Source organism: Salarias fasciatus, chromosome 5, assembly GCF_902148845.1.
Source record: "Salarias fasciatus chromosome 5, fSalaFa1.1, whole genome shotgun sequence".
NCBI classification, from domain to species: domain Eukaryota; kingdom Metazoa; phylum Chordata; class Actinopteri; order Blenniiformes; family Blenniidae; genus Salarias; species Salarias fasciatus.
The window spans coordinates 5310461-5330783 of record NC_043749.1 but is presented as its reverse complement, the minus strand read 5'-3'; the positions used below and the strand labels follow the sequence as shown (position 1 = coordinate 5330783).

General features: G+C 43.9%; 1 protein-coding gene across 1 annotated transcript in view; it reads left to right on the top strand.

Annotated features, from left to right (window-relative positions):
* Positions 1 to 20323, top strand: part of suclg2 (succinate-CoA ligase GDP-forming subunit beta) — a 111384-nt gene that overhangs the window by 86279 nt on the left and 4782 nt on the right. The window contains exon 10 of the mRNA XM_030092287.1: positions 16068 to 16188. Coding sequence (XP_029948147.1) covers positions 16068 to 16188 — 121 coding nt within the window. The remainder of the gene's footprint in view (positions 1 to 16067; positions 16189 to 20323) is intronic.

Genomic DNA, 20323 nt, shown 5'->3' with positions numbered 1-20323 from the left:
AGAATCACCCAAAGGATCAATAAAAAAAAAGCCTTTTCTTCAGAATGAAGCCATCATGAAATTTTAACTCCAAAACAAGGAAACTGATATTGATTATGACTCAAGGCCACTCTGAGGGCTGCCAGGAACGAAACCTATCGACAAGCTTCACAAATGTGAGGTTTATGTTTTTCACATGTGGTGGAAATGAACTTAAGAGTTTAAAAACTGTACAATTCTCTGAAGAATCCAGTGACGTTGCCTTAAACCTGTAAGAAACTATCTGATTCTATTATCTGGTGATTTTTTTCTTTTTCCAAGAGTACCTGAAAGCCAATGAATCTACTGTTTTTGCAACATTTTTCCAGTGAAAACTTTTCATTCACAGCACGGTGGCACTCAGCGTCTCTTTAAAAGGAACTCTTTCTGAAATCCACTCTTCTTGAAAACTCAGCGGTCAAAGGAAAAAGTTTCTCTGCACATGTGTGACTAGACCAGCAATAACAAAACCTGATGCGAGGGTGATGCTTGTGCGGTCGACTCTTTAAAATTTAACACTGCTTTTATACCAAAGTGCACATTTTCCACACCGTCATCTGGATCAGCGGAGACGCTCTTCTTACATCCGGGAGACACTGAACGGCGAAGAAAGAGAGCTAAAAGGAGCTGGAGTTGTAACACCAGCTACAGAGTGTGTAGTGTTTCCCTGTGTGTGAGGATTTTCATTAAAATCTTGTCATCTGCTTGTGAAACGATGGCGTGTCCGGGGTCAAACGGTTTTCTTGGTATTTTCCGGGTGCAAAGTGCTTCACGCTCATAGATTGCTGGTGTATGTTCTGCATGAAATGCAAGTTCCCTGAAGCAAGGTTGGTTGGTTGCTTGGAGCAGTGTCCTGGAATCGTTCCTCTGAGGATATGAAATACGAGCAACAGCATCTCTGTGTGCATCAACAAAGTGGGCCAGTGTACGTTTCTACATGTGGGAATCGCAACATCATTATTTACTTTCTCGGACGTGGGAACAGGATGTGTCAGCATTTGTCAAAAGATGAGATTTTTGAAGAGCTGTTTCACATTTCCTCAATCGGGAGCTACAGCTCCACTTTCCAGTATGTTGCGAACTGACAGAAGAGAAATACTCGATGATAAAAAGAACAATTATAATTCTTCTAAAGTACGAATAAGACTTTATGCACACACTGTCCACCTTTAGAGTAGTAAAACTAACCCTACCGACTGTGGAATGTGTGTACCTGTATATGTTTTTAATATATGATCAAGTTTCAAAGGATTTCTTGCTGAAAATCCTTCTGCCTCCTGGTTCTTTAAGTTCTTTTCCATTTAGAGTCAATATTTTGATAGTGTGGCTGATTATTGCCGCTCAGATATCTGCACATTTACCACAATCCCTCCAGCGCTCTCAGATGTCCAGAAGCAATCAGGAAATGTTAAATCGCTTGAGGTCTAAGGTCTTGATTTGGATAATGGCGTCAGTTGGCACTTAAAGTTCAAAGGTCCTATTATTTGTAACTATTATACGGTCCTCTTGACACGTAGCAAACCCCCAGATGGGACTTAAATCGATCTTGAATCTATTCAGCCTCTTCCTTTCCTCCCGAGGCTTTTATTGGTTTCTCTGATCCCTTTAATACCTGAGCAAACCCTTAATGGCTAATTGATATGCTGTTCTGTTCTCCCGAGCTTCATCAAAAATCTGCAGGGCAAAATGTCAGCCGTGGAGCCATCGCTTGCCCTCCCTCTCCACAAAGGCAACTGAAAATCTTTTCATTTGCATATGAGAGAGGCCCGCTCCTCTATTTGATAAGACTGGAGGACATGGGAAACTCTCATGGAAGCGCTGTCACTGCAGCACGGATCAGGTGGGGCCGCTAACATGCTCAATCAATGTACATGTCCGTGTCTGGATTTTTGAAAAATCAAACTGTGATTGTGGCCATCTGGTTAGACGCAGCTTCTGTCAGTTTTGCCCAGAAGGAGAGAACGGAGGGGAAGCTGAACCAGAGAGCAAGCTGAATTTGTTCTTAGTCTACATGTCTGAGTTGAAGCTAAGGCCTCACTTACACAGCCATTCAAGTTTACTGTTTTCACCTGAGTGTAAACTGCAAAATTGAAATATTGACAATGATGGCAGTCCAGTTCTTTTTCTCCACAGCTTCTGACATTGTGTCTTGTTCAGGAGTGACTTGACTGGAGGAATGCCACATTTGTATCCCATGTCTTCAGGTTTGGTCTGTGCATCGTGGCTCTTGATGTGCTGCTTCCGGCCTCACTCCACTCCTTGTGAAGCTCCCCCAAATTCTTTAATGGATTTAGCTTGACAGTCCTCTCAAGGCTGCGGTCATCCCTTTTGCTGGTGCACCTTTTTCTTCCACTCAACTTTCTAAGAATATGCTTGGTTACAGCAGTCTGCGCAGCAGTCCCCGCCTCGTGGAGGGTGTCAATGACAGTCTTCTGGACATCTGTCAAGTCAGCAGTCTTCCCCATGGCTGTGTAGCCGACTGACCCAGACCGAGACCATTAAAAGGCTCAGGAAACCTTTGCAGGTGTTTTTGAGTTAATTAGCTGATAAGGGTTTTACACCATATCTATATGCTTACAAATCTATATTATATTTGGGTTTTACTTCCTGATATGGAACATTTTCATGATATTCACTTTTTTTTTTTTTTTTTTAGATGTATCTGTATTTTTTTTTAATTCCATCCATTCATTCAAAGTGCTGTCATATCTATTACTATCCTCAAGGGATGCAGTGTATATACTGTTCCTCTATTAGACACAGTTGACTTCATCTGATGAAACCTCGCTCACTCAACACCTTAATCACAGCTTAATTGGTTGCCGATGCAACACGGCTTTAAGTAGGCCCTGAGGGTCTCTGCGTTCTCATGTACTCTCAAAAAAATGTTGCATTGCGTTGCTCCAGGGCTGTGTGAGGCGTATTAAGGTGAAAATTGGGAGTTATTTTGCCACTTACTGCGATGAGGAGGGAAGTGTGGGCCTGGAACCATGATTAGAAAAGTTCTGTAAACATTCTTACCCTTCCTTGTCAACTTGTCATCGAGCAATTAGTGCCTTTTCACAAAGCTAAATAGTTTTCCCATGCCGGCACTGTGCATACCCTGAGCTTAGAGTTGGATCTCATTGCAACAAAATGCAGTGTGAGATAAAACTCACAGAAAGTCTGTTTTCCTCCAAGCACATTCAGACAAGTGAATTTCTTGCGCCATTAGCATTTTACCAAAATTAATTAATAAATCTTTGGCAGTACAGTCCAAGAAAGGGTATTGTTGTCAAATATTCTGTGATGGATCATTTAAAGTTGGTTAAAAAAAAAAAAATGCTGAACCTCAACTTTAACAAGCAGCTGTATGTTTGAAAATAGCGACAAGTGTAATGTAAAAACACACAGCAACGTTTTGAAAACAGTATATGTTTACATGGAAACGGCAGAAACTTTGAAAAAGCTGTCGTTTGCTTGCTATTCCACTAGTTAGCGCTGTTGTTTGTTTTTGCAATAATTGTGCATAATCTAACATGCATTGTATATTGTGTATTCCACATTCTAACAAATGGGTTTAAGTTTACGTCAACGGGACTAATGAGGTGCTTTCTAAATGCTTTCGGTCACACACGCTATTGTTTACCTACCGCCTGTCTTGCTCTGTGGCCTGACTCCTTCTGCACAAGTTAAATGTTAAGTTGTTTATCCATTAGTGTAATGCACTTCGGGAAAGGTGAGCGGATGGCCCCGCACATTTGGACATGTAAATGGTTGGGAGGTGACCAAAAAAAGAGGGTCGGGTCGACGATTTGCCTTGCAAAGCACACCCATCTGCCCTTTCGATGGCTCATTGGCTCTCAAGATCAGGTGCAATCTAAACTGGAATCATTTGGATAATTGACCTTCTGTGTGCATACATTAGAATAAATTAATTTTGATTGGCCGCGCAGCATTAGGAACAAAGCGGGAAATGTTGGCTCTTTTATATTCAGCTGCTGGTTTGTTGTAGGGAGTCTCTGAGGTGATTATGTATGCCATTCCTCAACTATTATGCATTTCTTCAGTTTAATAAAATAATTCCTGCTCTAAGCAGAGCACAGAAAACCACCTCACACAGAGCAATATTGTACTTTTTAAGTAAAGCTGAGGTTTGACTTGGGAAATTAAAAAAAAAAGTACCCACTTGAGTTCACGTGGTTGCAAATTTGTATAAGTTTCCTATTTCAGGTGTGTGGGTGGGCCTGTGTGGACTCATATGGAGAAACTGAAGCTCGCAGAGTGTATCTCTATATATGTGTTTGCCTCATGTGGCCGCTTGTCTTCCCAGAGTTTTTCAGGTTTTTTTTCTCCCCACTTTTCTGACCTTGCAGTTCCATTGAAAGTGTGTGGTTACAGCACGTGCGTGCAGCCCTATGTGTGTCATTGCCGGCTGATGGACAGCCATTAACCCTTGGTGAAGGGGTTGAGGAATATTTATGTCTGCCTGTCAGCGCTGACACGACACCCTCTGGGGATGAATAATATGCCTGCCCTACACTGGCTCCAATTGTTGAGTCCAATTCACCGCAAAATGTCTTGTGTGTGTTCACGCTGGTGTGTGTGGTCCTGCTGATACGTTTACAGTCTGTGTGTGTGTGTGTGTGTGTGTGTGTGTGTGTGTGTGTGTGTACAGTCAGCTCGTATGTGGGTTTAGGGGCGTTCTGATACCCTGAGGTGAGCAGCAGGAGACGAGCTCTACATCACTCACTGACATCTGACAAACCTCTCTCTCTCTCCCCACAGAGGCTGGTCTCTCATCCTCGCTATGCATCATGCATGGCCTCTTCATGTCGGCTTGTATTTCCTCTCCTTCTACACAATTTTAAATAAGTGCAAAGGCCTCGGACGATTTGTTATGTTCATCCCCAAATTTAAAAATACATGGAATTTATTTAATTTGCCTTTTTGTAAATAGAAATTGCTGTAGCGTAGAGGGAGGAGAACAAAGGAGCTGACAACCGTTTCAACCGCCTCTGGCTTCAGATAATGACCACTGGACTCTTGGATGACTCATACTTCTGGTTTTCAGCCATGGTCTCATTTCACGTAATCACTTCCGGTGCAGCGTGAACGCGCCCTTGCTCTCACAAAAACACTTTTCCCACAATACAAACGATATGAAGACACAACTGTATGAGTGTGTTGCACATGCGCACACACACACGAACATACAGAAACCTGGGGTCTTTCCACTGTGAGGCTATAATGCTGATGACACCACTGAGCAAAGAGAATATCTGAAGTTCACCACTTACACATTCGGCCATTGTCTGACTTTGACCTTCTGCTCACGTGGATTTTTCTCCAGATGTTCTGAGTCATTTCAAGATATTTGACAGTTTGTAGATGTTGGGATCTACAAAGTCCGTCCAGTTGTTAAACAGCTTTTTGCTGGATGGTGAGCTCCTTTGTCTTTACTTCAGAGAGACACTATTTCCCTAAATTCTTTTTTGAATATTTGCTTTCTAGATGCAAACCTGTTGCCAATTAAGCTAATTGGCTGCTAAATGTCCCTCCAGCTGTTTTTCTTTACTCTACTGTCTCTTCAAGTCTTTTTGTTTCCCTTGAGCGCATATATTCATTGAACTTGAAAAATATTTCATGTTCAACATGATTTAAATTGGAAATGGGTTAAAATACTTGAGATTGCTAATGTGAGTGCTTCAAATCTTTTTTCCTTATACAGCATCAGTTCGATGTACTAAATAGCACTTTGTACCATTAAATCCTCCCACATATATTTGATATTTTGTATCTAATATTGTAGATCGGTATTTGGCAAAAGCGTTTTTCCCTGAATGTTTTCTCACCACAATACTGTACTGGCACTACAGTTTTTAGGTCACCCTGAATGCAATAGGTAGGAGAAAACTGTTTTTATGCGCTATCCAGCAGTGTTTTATTATTTAGAACATCCCCCTAAGGTGTTTCTGGATGTACACCGGCAAGACTGCCGGCCCTCTCGATAATTTAAGTCTATTTCTTGGTGACAAAAAAGAAAATGGACAAGAGCAGCAAGTTGCGCGACCTGTATCTGCTTCATTCGAACTAGCCACCGCTTTCCGAGTGCCTGAACGGCCCTTCATACTCTTCAGCAACAAAGTGGTCCCCCTACTGCGCCTCCATTCCGATACTCTGCACTCTCTCCCTCCATCTCCATGACAAAAGGAGAGATGCGGTGTGCCAAAAAAAGGTATTGTAGGGCTTTCCTTCCATCCAGGCTTTAGAAAGCTCAACAGCAATATCTAAATACACGAGTTTAAAAGAACAGCAAAAAACAAGGTCAAAGGACAAAATCGCTTCAATCATGTTTACCCCAACTTTCACCTGTTTTTCTACATTGTGAAGCGACGATGGTATACAAAGGAGTCAATATATAACTAACGAAGCCACACATATCGAGTTAGTAGCATTATATTAGCAAAAACAGAATCGTGCTCATTTAAAAATGTGACTTCCTCCACTTATTTTTCTGCTTTCCCGAGAAGAAAATTAAACAAGGAATTTTGCAAGTGGTACAACTTCAAAATAATCCTCTGTCGTGACACCTTTTTCTGTTTGCGAGCCATGGATGACAGTTTTTGTGTAATTAGTGCTATTTGTGCCTCTCACACCTGTCAAACATGTTTAAAAGAGTCTTAATGGGAATGTCTGGCAGTGACTGGATCAGAAGGCAAATGATTACAATCATTAAACACCACATGCCGAATGATTTTATCTCCTGACTGTCAACAGCGACTGGCCCACACCGCAGCAGACTTGATCCTGCTTGATCCAGTCAGTCATTACACCCCAATCATAACTTTTAGTGGGCTTGAAATTGCAGTGTGTGTTCAGCCTCCTTAAATTTTTATTGTTTTTGCTGCCCGGGTTTTAGTTTTGGAGCTCGGACCTCAACCCGGCCACTCACCTGAAATCACAAGCTTGTAAAGGCCGTTGGGTTATTGTATATAAATCCCCCTGTATAAATGAGCTTCACTTGGTTTCTGCAAAGCCTCGACACGCTGTGACAGATTGAGAGAGAGAGGTCACGCCTGAGGGGGGATAGGGTCAGAATGGTTGGGTACACACAGCCACAGTCCATGACCCCGCTGCTCTCTCACATGACATGGCATCGCAAAGGCCGTCCTCTCTTTGATTTGTTTCTGCTGTCCGGCACGCAGAGAAAAATGCAATCGGAGAGTGGTTATAGGTTGGAGGTGGTAAATTCTCTTTAAGAATTAGTGTCCATTCCATAGGTAGGGCACTCCAAGACGTAGACGTATCTTAGCAAGACGTAGGTGTAGAGTGTGATTCATGTGATAAATCCAAGAGTCCCGAGTTCGGAGCAGTTCAGTTTGTTTGACCTGGTTAAGTGAAGTTGGCTCCATCGATCTCAAAAGATCATTGGGAGGTTTTTTGCCGTGGGTCTTTGGTCAGGGAGCTGCAGCGTTAGGCGTGGCTGTAGAGGCCGGTCTGGGATCTGGAGGTGCTGCCGGTGCCACTGCAGATGAACTCATCGCAGTGTGGTGGGGATGTCAATGGTCTCCGCTGTCCGCGGAGTCTCTTCTTGCCCCCAGTGGGTGTCTCTTCTGTCCTCTGCTGTTCTGATGACATCCTGGGCGGCGGTCCGCCAATCGGAGCGGTCGGAGGCGGCTGACTCCACGTCCGAGGGGTTGAAGCCTCCAGCCTTGAGGTCACACTTGCAGACACCCTTGAACCTGAGAGCTGGGCGTCCCTTTGACCTGTTTTCAGGCGCCAGTTCCCCGTACAGTAAGTCTGGGGATGTGACCATCGTCCATTCAAGTGATGTGACCAAGCCATCGCAAGGGTCTCTGGGTCAGGATGGCAAACATACCGGTACTTCTAAAGCATCAGATCAGCCCAGACATTTGCAGTCTGTATTGGAAGCAGCTGAGGACTTCACGTGAGCACATTGTAGCTGGTAGACTGAGTTCAGTGATTACGTCTTTATGTCCTCTAAATGAAAGTTTGCGTCCACTGTTCATCGATCGGACAGGTATCCAGCTGCCTGTTGCAGTTGGTTTTCCCACCTGTCAAGTGAAACTTTAGACACCTCTGTCTGTCAAAAGGTGTCCCTGCCGGTGACATGGGCAATCTTTGACATAATGCTCAGCCTGTCTCTCTGCAGTCCCAAGAAGGGGCTGTCATGCTTCAGCAGGCCGGATAATTATTTCCCTCTTATCCCTCCTTGCCAGGGCCAATCCCAGCCTTCAATAGAAACCACGGCCTGCACCACTTCCCATCACTTCTCTCTGTCTCTTTTCTTCTCCATCTCTCTTCTTCCATCTGTTTCACTTCACCTCACTCTCTGACTTCAAGACCTCCTTTCCCCTCAGTCTGTCTTTGTGGCTTTCTCTCTTTTGCTTCCCCGTGTTCTCTCAAAGAATAGCTTTGCGCAGGCAAAATAGATCCTCGCTTTGACAGAATTGATGTTCAAAGATGCATAAAAGATTGCCGTATGAGTGTCTTTATTACATGGCTTGCGACGCTTATTTGATGCCGCCTGGAGATACAACAAAGAGGGGTTCTCGCTGTTCTTTTTTGTCCCCATAGTCTTATCATGCTGCTAACATGAAGTACAATTACAATAGAAGGGGCAATTTCAAGGAATTAAATGTTCTGAGAAGCTGCTTTGTCCAGAGTTAGATTGTTGTATTTGTACTGCTGTAAATCTATTCTATTTTGAAACAAGGTAGGGCAAACCCTCATTGGTTTTTGTTGAGATTTTGACTAAGTTGGGGCACAATTCAGTTTTGTTTTTCTTGTAGGTGATCTTGGCAAAGCAGAAAAGCCAAACCTCAGATGAGGATTGAACGTGAGCCTCCTCCAGTACAGGAGCCAGTGAACTTACTTGCTAGTCTTTTCTGCAAGAACCCATTTGCTTTCTATTTACTTACAATCGGCACCTGGACAGTAAAGCCATGCCTTGGATGAGAATTGATCCCTCTCCCTCTACTGTCCTCCTCCAGTACATGATTTTTCTCCACTGCCCTGAAAGTGTGGCTGTTCAGTTTTTTTCTTCTTCCTTTAAAGTACACATCAGGTACCTGCCCAGAACTTTAATATTGGGTGGGATTGAACCCAGGCCTGCACTTGCCCTCTCCAGCAACCGTCAGTCATCTAAGTCGGTGACTTCCCACCTGGGGGGTTCGACCCACACAGGGGTCAGCAATGAGTCGCAAAGTCCTCTTGATATTAAGACATGTAACAGTTCTAAAATGGATGAGTCAAAAATTAATTAATTGATATCACACAACTGCTAATTTCAAGCATTTATATCAGTGCAGAGTTTATCATTTAATTAAAAATATAAACATAAAACATAACTAATCCAAAGTTTTCGTCTCTGATATACACAAAGGCAAGCTGTAGAATAAACAGCTGGAGAAAAAAAATGGCCACGTTTCTAAAAAGAAAGATGAATCTGTCAAGAAGTAAAGAAAAAGACTGCGCCAAGAGAGAGTATGTCTTCATAGAAGCAACTGACAAAATTAGAGCTGAAAGCATCTTTTGCTGGGAAACTTTGAAACTGTCCAAACTGAGGCTCCAGTCAACCAAACACCTCGAGGCAGCGTGTAAACCCAGAAGTTTATCCTCGGAGAAAAGGAAGTCGGCGTTACAGAATATAACGAAGAAACTCTGATTCACGTTTAGTGTGTTATGAGGTCTGTTCAACATTTCTTTAGTTTCTTGTGGCTGTACAGGCTGTGACGGTGGAGGGTCACCTGGGTTTACAGTGGTAAACAGTTTGGTTTAGAAAAAAGCAGAGAATCATTGATCTAAGCCTCTACTCGTAGCTGAATCATGTCACCGAGGAAGGGACAGCGTATTATTTGTTTGACAGGTTGAACTGGCAAAATTACGTCCAGGAAAAAGTTATCAGACGGAAATCGAAATCATCCCCTGGCTACCTAATGCCAATTTCTCCTATCATGTGGGCAGAAACACAATAATTGCTCTTCACCAACTTCCAGTCTAGTCTTTCCAAGATGTGTAATTAGAGCCAGCAGGCCTGCCTTGATTTGGAAGCTGCGCATGTTAACCTGTGGCCCCGGGGCCGAGCGCTCGGGCCCCCTGCGGATCGAAAAACAAATAAACAAGGCCTGCCAGAGCAGGCGGTGATGGTACAGGCTGTCTCCAGTAGATAAGACAGAACAATAGCCCTTAATAGGCCACAGAGAGACACACACCCATCTCCAGCCCTGCCTTTTTCTACTCCTATCTGCTTCGCTGGTAACAAAAGAAACAAGATTCTTTCCCTTTTTCTTTCCTGCAGAGAGATTAGCGGTGCATAACAGGGGTATGGGCATGAAAATGTGTATTTGAGTGATAATTCAGCAACGCACGCATAACTGGTGACAAGGAGCCTTGCAGAATGAGAAGGAACACAATGCCTTTATTCCCCCCTGGGCTGAAATTTGGAGGAGAAAAGTACATCGTGTTTGTTTGCGGCTCGTCGTCTGTGGTGCTGAATGCAAAGACCCAGCAAACACGTGACCCAACTTTTCCAGTGCGGTTTTCATAATTCAGTCAATACAGACAGCCATCGATTTATAATTTGATAATAGCGTGACCCACGCCTGCGTCCATAATACCTGCTCGCAGACATTCTGCTGAACATTTATCCAAGGCACGTTTCATGAAAACACTCAAACCGGAGGAGCACAATGCGAGTCCACGTGGGCATGCCAAATTGTCTGGGTTACATTTCTTTCTTGTCCTAAATGCAGTTAGTGGGGCGTATAATAGCAGGCAGAAAAGCCTGTTTCTCCTGTGAAGGCCCTTTTCTGACTTTGACGACAAAAAAAAAAAAAAAAAAAAAGTCGGGGATGGGGGGGGAGAAAAAAAACCTTGGCTGGGTATCGCAACGCCAGCAGCAATGATCCTATTTTCTAAAATTTGAATCATTTCGCCGGCGCCCAGGTAGAAGGCAACCGGCTCATGCTGTAACTCTTCCTGAAAGAACACACAAAGATCCCTCAAAAAGAGTGTGCTGGCACATTATACCTGATGCCTTTATGCTGAGCTCTGATGAAAGAAGTCTACCCTGCTGCCAACTTACTTCACCTGAAATGAATGCCTTTAAGGAAAGAGACTGCACTTCTGTAATGGGAAGAAAAAAAAAAGAAGAAAGAAAGGAAGAAATGCTAAAGAATGTGATGTTGAAGATTTTTAGACAGATCGAAGTGCAAGGCACTATTTCATTCCTCATAGCAGGATTTCAGAGCCTGAATGGAGCTGGAAAGTGCTGGACTTTGATTGGAGAGAGGATTGACTCTAAATTGGGCGCCCATTCTTTCGGCCGGTTCGTTATCGTGGAGTTTTAACCCCACACTGCCCATTATTTCCAAGAGTACAGTCTGCCATAGGATACGGAGAAACTGTATGTGTTACTACCCTCTGGGACAGAATGAGCCATTTCAGGAGAGATTGTCATTAGGAAAAAAGCAAAAGAAGAAAGATGCACACATTTCATTCTCCTTGAGTACCGCCATTGTCTTTGAATGATCTCAATTTAATGCTGCGTTCCCTCTGGGCATGCAGCTCTGTATTTAACCACAGTGCCTGTCTTGAAACGATAGCGAGGTGGTTGTCTGCTGCCGTCGCTCTGAATCTGTGATCTCGGCATGAAATAGGAAGAAGTGAGAGAAAATTCACATCAAACGTCTGCTCCTGTGTAGCTGTTGCCTCTTTGTGCGGGGAGAATAATGTTCCTTCAGGTCGTTTTGCTTTCTCGTGAACCGGAACTCGAGAAAACAAAAATAAAAACAAACTTGCGGCAAAGTGCAACTCGGCTCCGGTCACATCTATATTTCTATAAACTGCATTTACTTCAGTGCCAAGCGACATAAATCATGTGTGATGTATCATTAATAAACATGGGTGTCAATAGGAGACGCATGAATGGAAGAAATATTGCTCTTCCCTATAGAGACAGAGTTGAAAAATGGGCTGCAGATAGGGTGAGAATAGAACCTTTTCCACTGAGGCTGCAAAAGGCATCTGAATCTCTGCTGCCCCCCAGTGGGCCATTAGATAACCCTGTGTGTGCGTGTGTTTGTGTGTGTGTGTGTGTGTGTAGGTGTGTGTCTGTGGCTCCAAACAAAACGTGAATTCTTCCTCACATGGGACCCTGCCATGCATTAGTCTTCTACAGTAAATATACAAATATCATTGAATGCACTACAGCCCCACTGTCTAAATCCCACCTTATTGTTCTTGCCGTGCGCTCTGCTTGTTTCGTCTCATAATATATGCAAGGAGTGATACAAAACTCCTGCTGTAATTCAGACATTTTATTACCGCCGTGCAGTCATTTCTATTACGGTCTGTTCCACATTATCTGCGCAGACTTTATGTTTTACAGTCGGACCGTGTACAAATCTGCTGTGGCAGCGGCGGCGTTGGCAGGCCTGACCTTCCCGTGGCCCGCAACTGCATCAGCTAGTCATTGAAATCCACATTGATGCACGAGCCCTCAGGCTGCTTGTAGCATATATGGCTGGATAAGACACCAAATGTAGTACGCAGGTGAACTGCAGGCTGTCAGAAGGCTTGAAATAAAACATGTTTGTTTCATTTCCCTTTCATGAAGCCTTCACACGTGTGTGTGCGCGCGCGCGCTACTCGCTGAGACTACAAGACTGCATGTTTCAGATACACAAGTCGTTTTCCTTTTACCAACATGTACATCATCTGTAGTGGAGTCTGGAAGCACAGCTGATTCTTGAAACAGTTCAGATTTAGTTCCAATCTGTGAAGGACAGACAACATTTACAGACATAGTGGAATTTTTTAATTGCACATTGATGTATAAGTTGAAAAACCTAATTTAAAACATAAAAAATGGTTGAAAGCTTTTCAACAGAAAGTTTTGACTCGAAAGTTTTTTGGGAAGTGTTGACCAGGCACGTCCAACCAGACTGACGCCTCGAGGCCAGCCGGGGACTTGCTGGAGAGGTGATATTTCTCGCTTGGCCTGGGAGCTGCCCAAGGTCTTCCCAGTGGAGCAGGGGGACGTCGGCTGGGCCTGTTTGCTCTGCTCTCCCCCTGAGGCCTGAGCAGGAAAGAGGACGGCTGGATAGATTGATAGATCATCAGGCTGAAGAAGTGCCGAGCATCCTCCAATCAGTAAAAATTAACCATTAAAGCAGTGACTTTCATATTTCACTGTGATCTATCGAGGCCTGCTCCATAGGGGAATCGTGGAAACGGGCACAACATCCGGGTACAAGTCCTGCATTTGCCATGTGGTGCCACCAGGGATGTGAATTATTGATGAGTTCTTACCCTGCTGGAACTCCAAGGAAGTTTTGAAGGCCAAACCAACAACTTGAACTCTTTTGTCTAGTCCGTCACAGTATCCACGAGCATGTGTGGCAGTTTGCTTTATTCCACCGAAACTCCATTTACATGACAACCGTGTTGAAGCCACTGAAAATGCAACTTTTTGAAAAGACCTCCCGAGGTGGTACTTTTTGTCATAGTTACTCAAACAAATGTCCTGAACACATCGCAGACTCGAAACTACTAGTTCCGAGTTTGCTGCTCTCCCACTTGATGTCTGAAACCCAAGCTAGATGACAAAACTCCAAGTAATAAGTCAAAAATTCTGCTAATGGAATCAGTTCTGATTTTTTCCCGATACTCAAAATACAAAGGATTAAAATAAGTCCCTGGATCTCAGTGAAATCTCATCTGAAAGGTGATTCTGTCTTATATCAGAGGTGATGAAATCTTTTGACAAATACGCCCATTAACTCTTGGGAGTTTTTGCATTGTTTTGCCTCTGCAGGATTGATTTCATCCCATAGTGAGTCTTGCCTCTATCTTTACTCTTGTGTCACTGAAAAAAAGTCTCCATTCTTCAGACCTGCCACCTATTTCCTGTCCTTTAAGTTCTGGCACTGGGTGTTCTGACACCTTCCTGTCACATCCAACACTGTTTTCAACAATTTAATCTGCTATCACTTCTCTGTGGGATGGAGCCCAGAGAGCCCACTGTTACCATGACCACTGGTGTCAGTTTGCAGTTTGCCTTTTCCTTGGGTCACTTCTGTAGGTAATGACTTACACTGAGAATACCTTGTTTCAGAAATACGTTATCCAAAAGTAGGTATTGAAAGTATGGAAATTTTCTGGGGTGAATATTTTAAGAGTTATTATTCTAAAACTTGGCCAAAACTTGATGAGTTTTCAAACTTTAAGGTGTTACTGTGGAACCTCTACCTCATGGGTCTGGTTTATTGAAAATTGATGGAACTGAGCCGGTTTCAACAAATGCAACTACAACCTGTTTACACGTCTTCGGGTGAAAACAGAAAACCTAAGGTGGGTTTTGGGCGTCCGTTCACACGACAACGGTGCTCAGAGCCACTGGAAATTCAACTTTTGGCAAACAGCTCCCAGAGTGGAACTTTCTGAAAACGTTCCGACTCAACATGTGTAGAATAACCTTTATCTGGCAGTACTTCGGTATAGTGGCCAGCAATCAATTTGATCAATTCCAGGGTGCAGAGTTTGCATGTTCTCCCTGCGCCTGAATTAGTTTGCTACACTTACTCTGACTTCCTTCCACGTTTTTGGTTGGTTACTCGCTATAACATTCGTTCCCTGTGTGTCATCCATTATTTGAACTTGTGCTATTTTCCATATGCTTCTTGCTTCCCTGCCTCTCTGCACGATAAACTTAACAAGTCTGAAACTCAGCTCGGTGTGGACTGAACTGCTCGCGCTCTTCCTTTGCATGACGGTCGTTACGGTTCACTCCGTGTTGGTTTGGGATCTCTCCTGGTCTCACGCCGTCGTCCGCAGCCGTTCACTCGGAGACGCTCATTTGGGTCGTATGTAGAGGACAATGCCATGGCTGTCGCTCTGATAGCTATCCAAGTCCTTGATCTTCTCTCCCTGTAAACATCATTACCACACACTGAAAACATACACGTTCGCAGCACTCGCGCGCACGCTCGCGCTCGAGTTCACACACACACACACACACACACACACACACACACACACACACACACACACACACACACACACACAAGCTGCTCAGCCAAATCGGCGCTAACAGATTAGCAGTGATTATAAACAAACATGGAGGATTAATCCTGTGTGCTCTCAGTCTACTTTTCCACTGAGCTAGCCAGGGTAATTACCAAGCGCTAGATTGTTAGTGTAGTCACACGCACACACACACACACACACACACACACACACACACACACACACACTTGCCGCCTTGCTCCTCTACTTAGTGATCACTTTTATGTGCATTTTATGAGAAAGTTGAAGATATCACCCACAAAAGAAACTGAAAGGCAGCTGAAGTAAACACACACACACACACACAGACACACACACACACGCACGATGAGATGTTTGAGCATAACTTAACGTTCGGATCTCGGCGGTTCGTCCTTCGCAGCTCAGAGTGGAATGTGGAAATTTGAAGGTGAAGGGCGTCTCAACTTTTCTGAGCCTGAATCTTAAGATGTGAGCGAGGTGGGGATGAACTGACCGCTGACTTTTACATGAGACTCTTTTAACGCCGCAGCCGACAGCATTGAGAGCTGCTGAGTTTTATCTGGACACCTTCTGTTGTTGAGATGTTGCTTTATTATCTGGTCCTTTTCTTGGCTTTTTCACCTGCTGCTGCCCTTTTAACTTGTAGCAATACATCACGGCGGTCTGCCTCCATTGTGATGCTGCTGTATCTGCGGAAGTGCCCCGACTCTGTGTGACCTGCTGTACACAAACTTAGCCGCTCTGTTGTTGTTTTGCTTACTCGGGGTTTCTCAGTCTGTCTGCAGTCAATTTTGTGCAGAGCGTGTTTACAGCTGCGTGAGACGTGTACTGTCTAACTGCGGTAATGTTGCACAAGACCCGCCGATGTTTGGAGCCGTATTAAATGTTAAACGTTACAAATGCGTCCACAGCTTCGGTTTTTTTCCAGTGCTGCTGCCTGCTGCTGCACACAGAGTATAAAAGGATGCTAAGTTGTCTTCCTGTCTCTTCTCCAGGTGGAAGCCATCCTGGTCAACATCTTCGGAGGCATCGTGAACTGTGCCATCATTGCCAACGGGATCACCAAAGCCTGCAGGGAGCTGGAGCTGAAGGTGCCGCTGGTGGTCCGGCTTGAAGGTAAAAAAAAAAAAAAAAAAAAAAAAAAACAATTAAGGCACCCTTTCTGCTTTTAGCTAACACTAACACTAACACTTCCACGGTGACTCGTGGCTCTAATGAAAGCATTTCACCTCAATTAGGATTTCATGATCCTGGTTAACGACCACAGCCTCAAAGCCACGTTATCCTCCCAAGATCACACCTCCGTCACTTATCACTGATGAACTGTTTGTTACCTGCACCTTGCATTCAGCACGTTTTCCCTTTTCACGTCTGTTTTCTTATTCTCATTTTCGGACCTTTTTTTTTTTTTGCTTCAAATCGACCTCGCTTTAGTGCGATCTGTAATGTTTACCTTTGATAAACTGAAGCGGAAACAACACACATTTCCACGTAAACTGCAATTGAATTGTGAACCCAAACTGTAACGGACTGGCTGTTGATGTTCGCATTAAGTCGTCTCGAAGCAGAAATGTGTGAATGGATTAGAAATAACCTGATAGCAGGAAAACCGAGGTGAATGTTTGTTATTCCGTCTCGATTTGAACCTCTTGGTTCGACTCAATATTTTCATGCCGTCTCTGATCTGAGGCTGAAGTGAGCCAGAAAGTCGAACAGATCAACCTCGAGAAAGTTGGCCATCGCACAGAAAAAAACCGCAGGCTGAGACACACTCATCATCTAAATATTTTACTCTTTGCGGTCTGAACTCATACAGAAATGCTCCGTTTCTGCCTGGTTTCAAACTGCTGGAGCCATTGGTCTGTCGCCGCCGCCGCCGCCGCCGCCGCCGCCGCCGCCGCCGCCGCCGCCGCGCTCTCTGGAGCCGATCCATCTTCATTGTTCCCCGGCGTCCCGATAAGAACAGCGCAGCGTTTCTCAAACAAGTCACATTGTGCCGCACCTGTCATTAGCACGGGCCGCGGTAACGGCGGAGACGGCACTGATTGGCTCACCTCTCACCTCCGTATGCTAATGGGGGCTGCTCGGTTGTCTGAGTGTGTGTGTGTGTGAGGGTGAGTGTGTGTGTGATGGCAGTAGAGGCTCACAGAGGCACGGGGCCAGTAGGTGGTTAGCTTAATTGTCAAGACCCTGCTGAGTGGAGTGTCCACAGTAGAGAACAATGTGTGTGTGTGTGTGTGAGTGTGTGTGTGTGTGTATTGGCCCTTACACTTCATGCTATATGTCTGCACACGCTCTGCTACTATGGTTTGTAGGTCAGAGCGTGTAAGCTAAAGCCGTCTGTGTGCGGAGGAAGTGTGGACGCGGCTGCTGTGTGAAAGGCTCAGTTTCACTGATCAGACAGTACAGTCAGGTGTGTGCGGAATCTCTTTTTCTTTCTTTTTCTCCGAGTCTCAAATAACTGGACATTTGAACCAGAACAAAGCCACATGTGGATTGAACAAATTATCCCAAAGTCCCAGAGAAAAGCGAGAAGGAGAGATGGACATTGTCTAAGTTCAACTACCAAAGGTGCAAGATGACCAGATTGGCAGAAAAAAGAAGGGGGGAAAAAAAAAAAAAAGATCCCCAATTAGCCGCCACACGTCTCTCATGCTCGGCCACGTTATTCAGCTTGATTCAGGAGTGGTGCAGAAGGTCAGTGGCGGGCGGACGGGCCAGGCGCAGCTCCTGGCCCGGGCCTAATCCAAGCTTTAGTCGTGGGTCATTACACCCTGGGCTGCAGTCTTGTGGAGAGGATTGGTTGAGAATCAATCAGCTCAGCTTGCCGGGCTGACTGCGGGGCAGGGGGAGCAGCGCCGCGCTCTTCAACAGGATCAGAATGGATTAACAGGCACACTTTTAATTGGAAAGCCTCTTTTTAAAAGGCCGGGGCTGATTGCGTTGCTGGAGAGTTCTGTATTCCCCTATGTGGAGCGGAGGGGCCGCGTGTGCGTTAGACGCTGCCGGGGTTATGTTATTTGATAGGGCTTGTATGAAGTGTTTGATGTGGGCTGATAGAGAGTTTAAATGAAACGCTGACGATTTGCATGCCTCAGATGTGGCGCTGCTGTTCGTTCTCGCAGCAGAACAGACTCGGAGATATTTGGGGCCGTGGGTGTTCAGAGATACCTGGAGAAGCGCCGCACTGCCCTCTGTGGTCGCAGCCTGAACATGGACTTAAGGCGCTGCTTTCTGAGGAGGCTGTCGTCCGTCACCGTGCAGGGGGAAAAAAAAAAAAAAAAGAAATCCCCTCAATGGTCTGAGAGATCCGTGGAAAAAAGGAATGAGTGCGTTCTTCAGACGGCTGAGCGAATCAGCGGCTGTCTGTCAGAGTGAAGGCGACTCTCTCTCCAAACTTTCTCCTCCCATTTAATTGAAGTCGAGGTGAAAGTCTTCATATTAGAGCTGCTAAAGCTCCGTCAGTCCTGACAGCATCATTACAGCTGAAGTGACTATTTTGCAGATATACTTGTACTCACACCTATAAATCTGTTTTGACCCAGATAATCTTTTTTTCCCAGCATGCATTTTTTTTTTTTCCCCATAAAAACACAGTTACAACTGAGGATTTATTTTTATCTTTTTAACAATTGTCATGAACTGTGTGCAGCCCCACAGCGAAATGTCTCCGGTTCACTTCTGGGATTGGAGAGAGGAGTTTTCATGATCTCCCTGTGCATGGGTTTGCTGTGTATGTATGGGTTTTTTTCAGTTCTTGTGTCAACTCAAAGCAAACATGTTTATTAGGTGAGTCAGTTTGTTGGTGTTAGTTGGAGTTTGCACTGTGATGCAGAACTGTTTTGAAAAGTTTTTTTAAATATCGATCTGTTCAAAGTCAGAATGTCAAGTTTGAGTCTGAAAAACTTGGAAAAACGTTCGAGTTTTGAGGCTTTTAGAATTGAAAAGGTTGCTTTATGACGATGGTGCTTCCATACAGCTGTACCACAGTGCTGCCTGTGGGTATGATGAAGTTTCCGTGTCTCTGTGATTGAAATGAAATGTTTTTATTCATATTCGGAAAGTCTGAGCTCGGGAACAGCTGCCACGGGGGCGTCCATACCGTTTCTGCAACGTTGTGATCAACAGGAATGCTAAAAAAATCTTGTTTTTCTAAAAAAGTGACGCCCTTTCAAGTTCTCACTTCTGACACATCGTGAATGCAGCCTAATACTTACTATTCCTTCTAAAATGATGATATCCCTCTAGCATGCGATGCTAATCGCTCTGATTGTTTATGCATTCAACCCAAAAAAATCAATAACGGTACCTTTTGATATGAAAAGCATTAATAAGTGGTTCAGGACGGCAGATCCGCTTTTACCCATACAAAGAGAATAAACTGCTTTGAACAAAATCAGTTTTTGATTTCACTGGGAAGAGAATAATAAAGTCACTCTGTAAATAAAGAAGTATGAAGTTGAAAAGAAGAATGAGAAAGTGAGAAAGTTATCGATCACAGCTGTGAGATATGTGGAGTTATTTTGTTATCCGTGGATTTTTTTTCTTTTTTTTTGGCTGGAATTTTTCTCCAAAAATGACAAATAAATGTTAGTCGTTTTTAGCTATTTAAGATGTTATGAAGCAAAAGTGTTATTAAAAAATTCAGCAAATGTATTAACATTTCTTCAAAAATGTAAGTAGCACTAAAACTGATTAAAAACCTAATAACTGCAGCCTTTAATCTAATAACACAAATAAAATTGTTGGAAATAACAGGGTTTTTTTCTTTTTTTTGCACTTTTTATGCTGTTTATTTATGAAAATAGACATAGTGGATCAGGCAGTCGTCATATTCATTCACTGAGGATCCAAATGACAGACCAAACATCAGTTATGATTGACAAGTTATTTTGTTGTTAACTGTTTCATGTAAAATGATTATTGGCCGGTAATGCATTAGCGTCCTTTATTACATTATTAGTTGATGCAAACCAGCGATAATCGAGGTTCTTGTAGCAAACATTCATGAAATAATGATCAATAACAGAAGAGTTTTTGCCACTATAGATATAAAAAGCTAATAATGCCAAAATCGTAGTAACTTTCATGAATTAGTATGTTATTATGCTGTTTTTTTGGCTTTGTGACATTTTAAAAATAGCAAATGTTGCAGTGAAGGTTGATACTCCCTCCAGAATAAACCCACTCTGGATTTTCCTGAAGGTGTTTTTATGATTTCATCTTCCGAACCTTTGGACTCTTCCTGTGG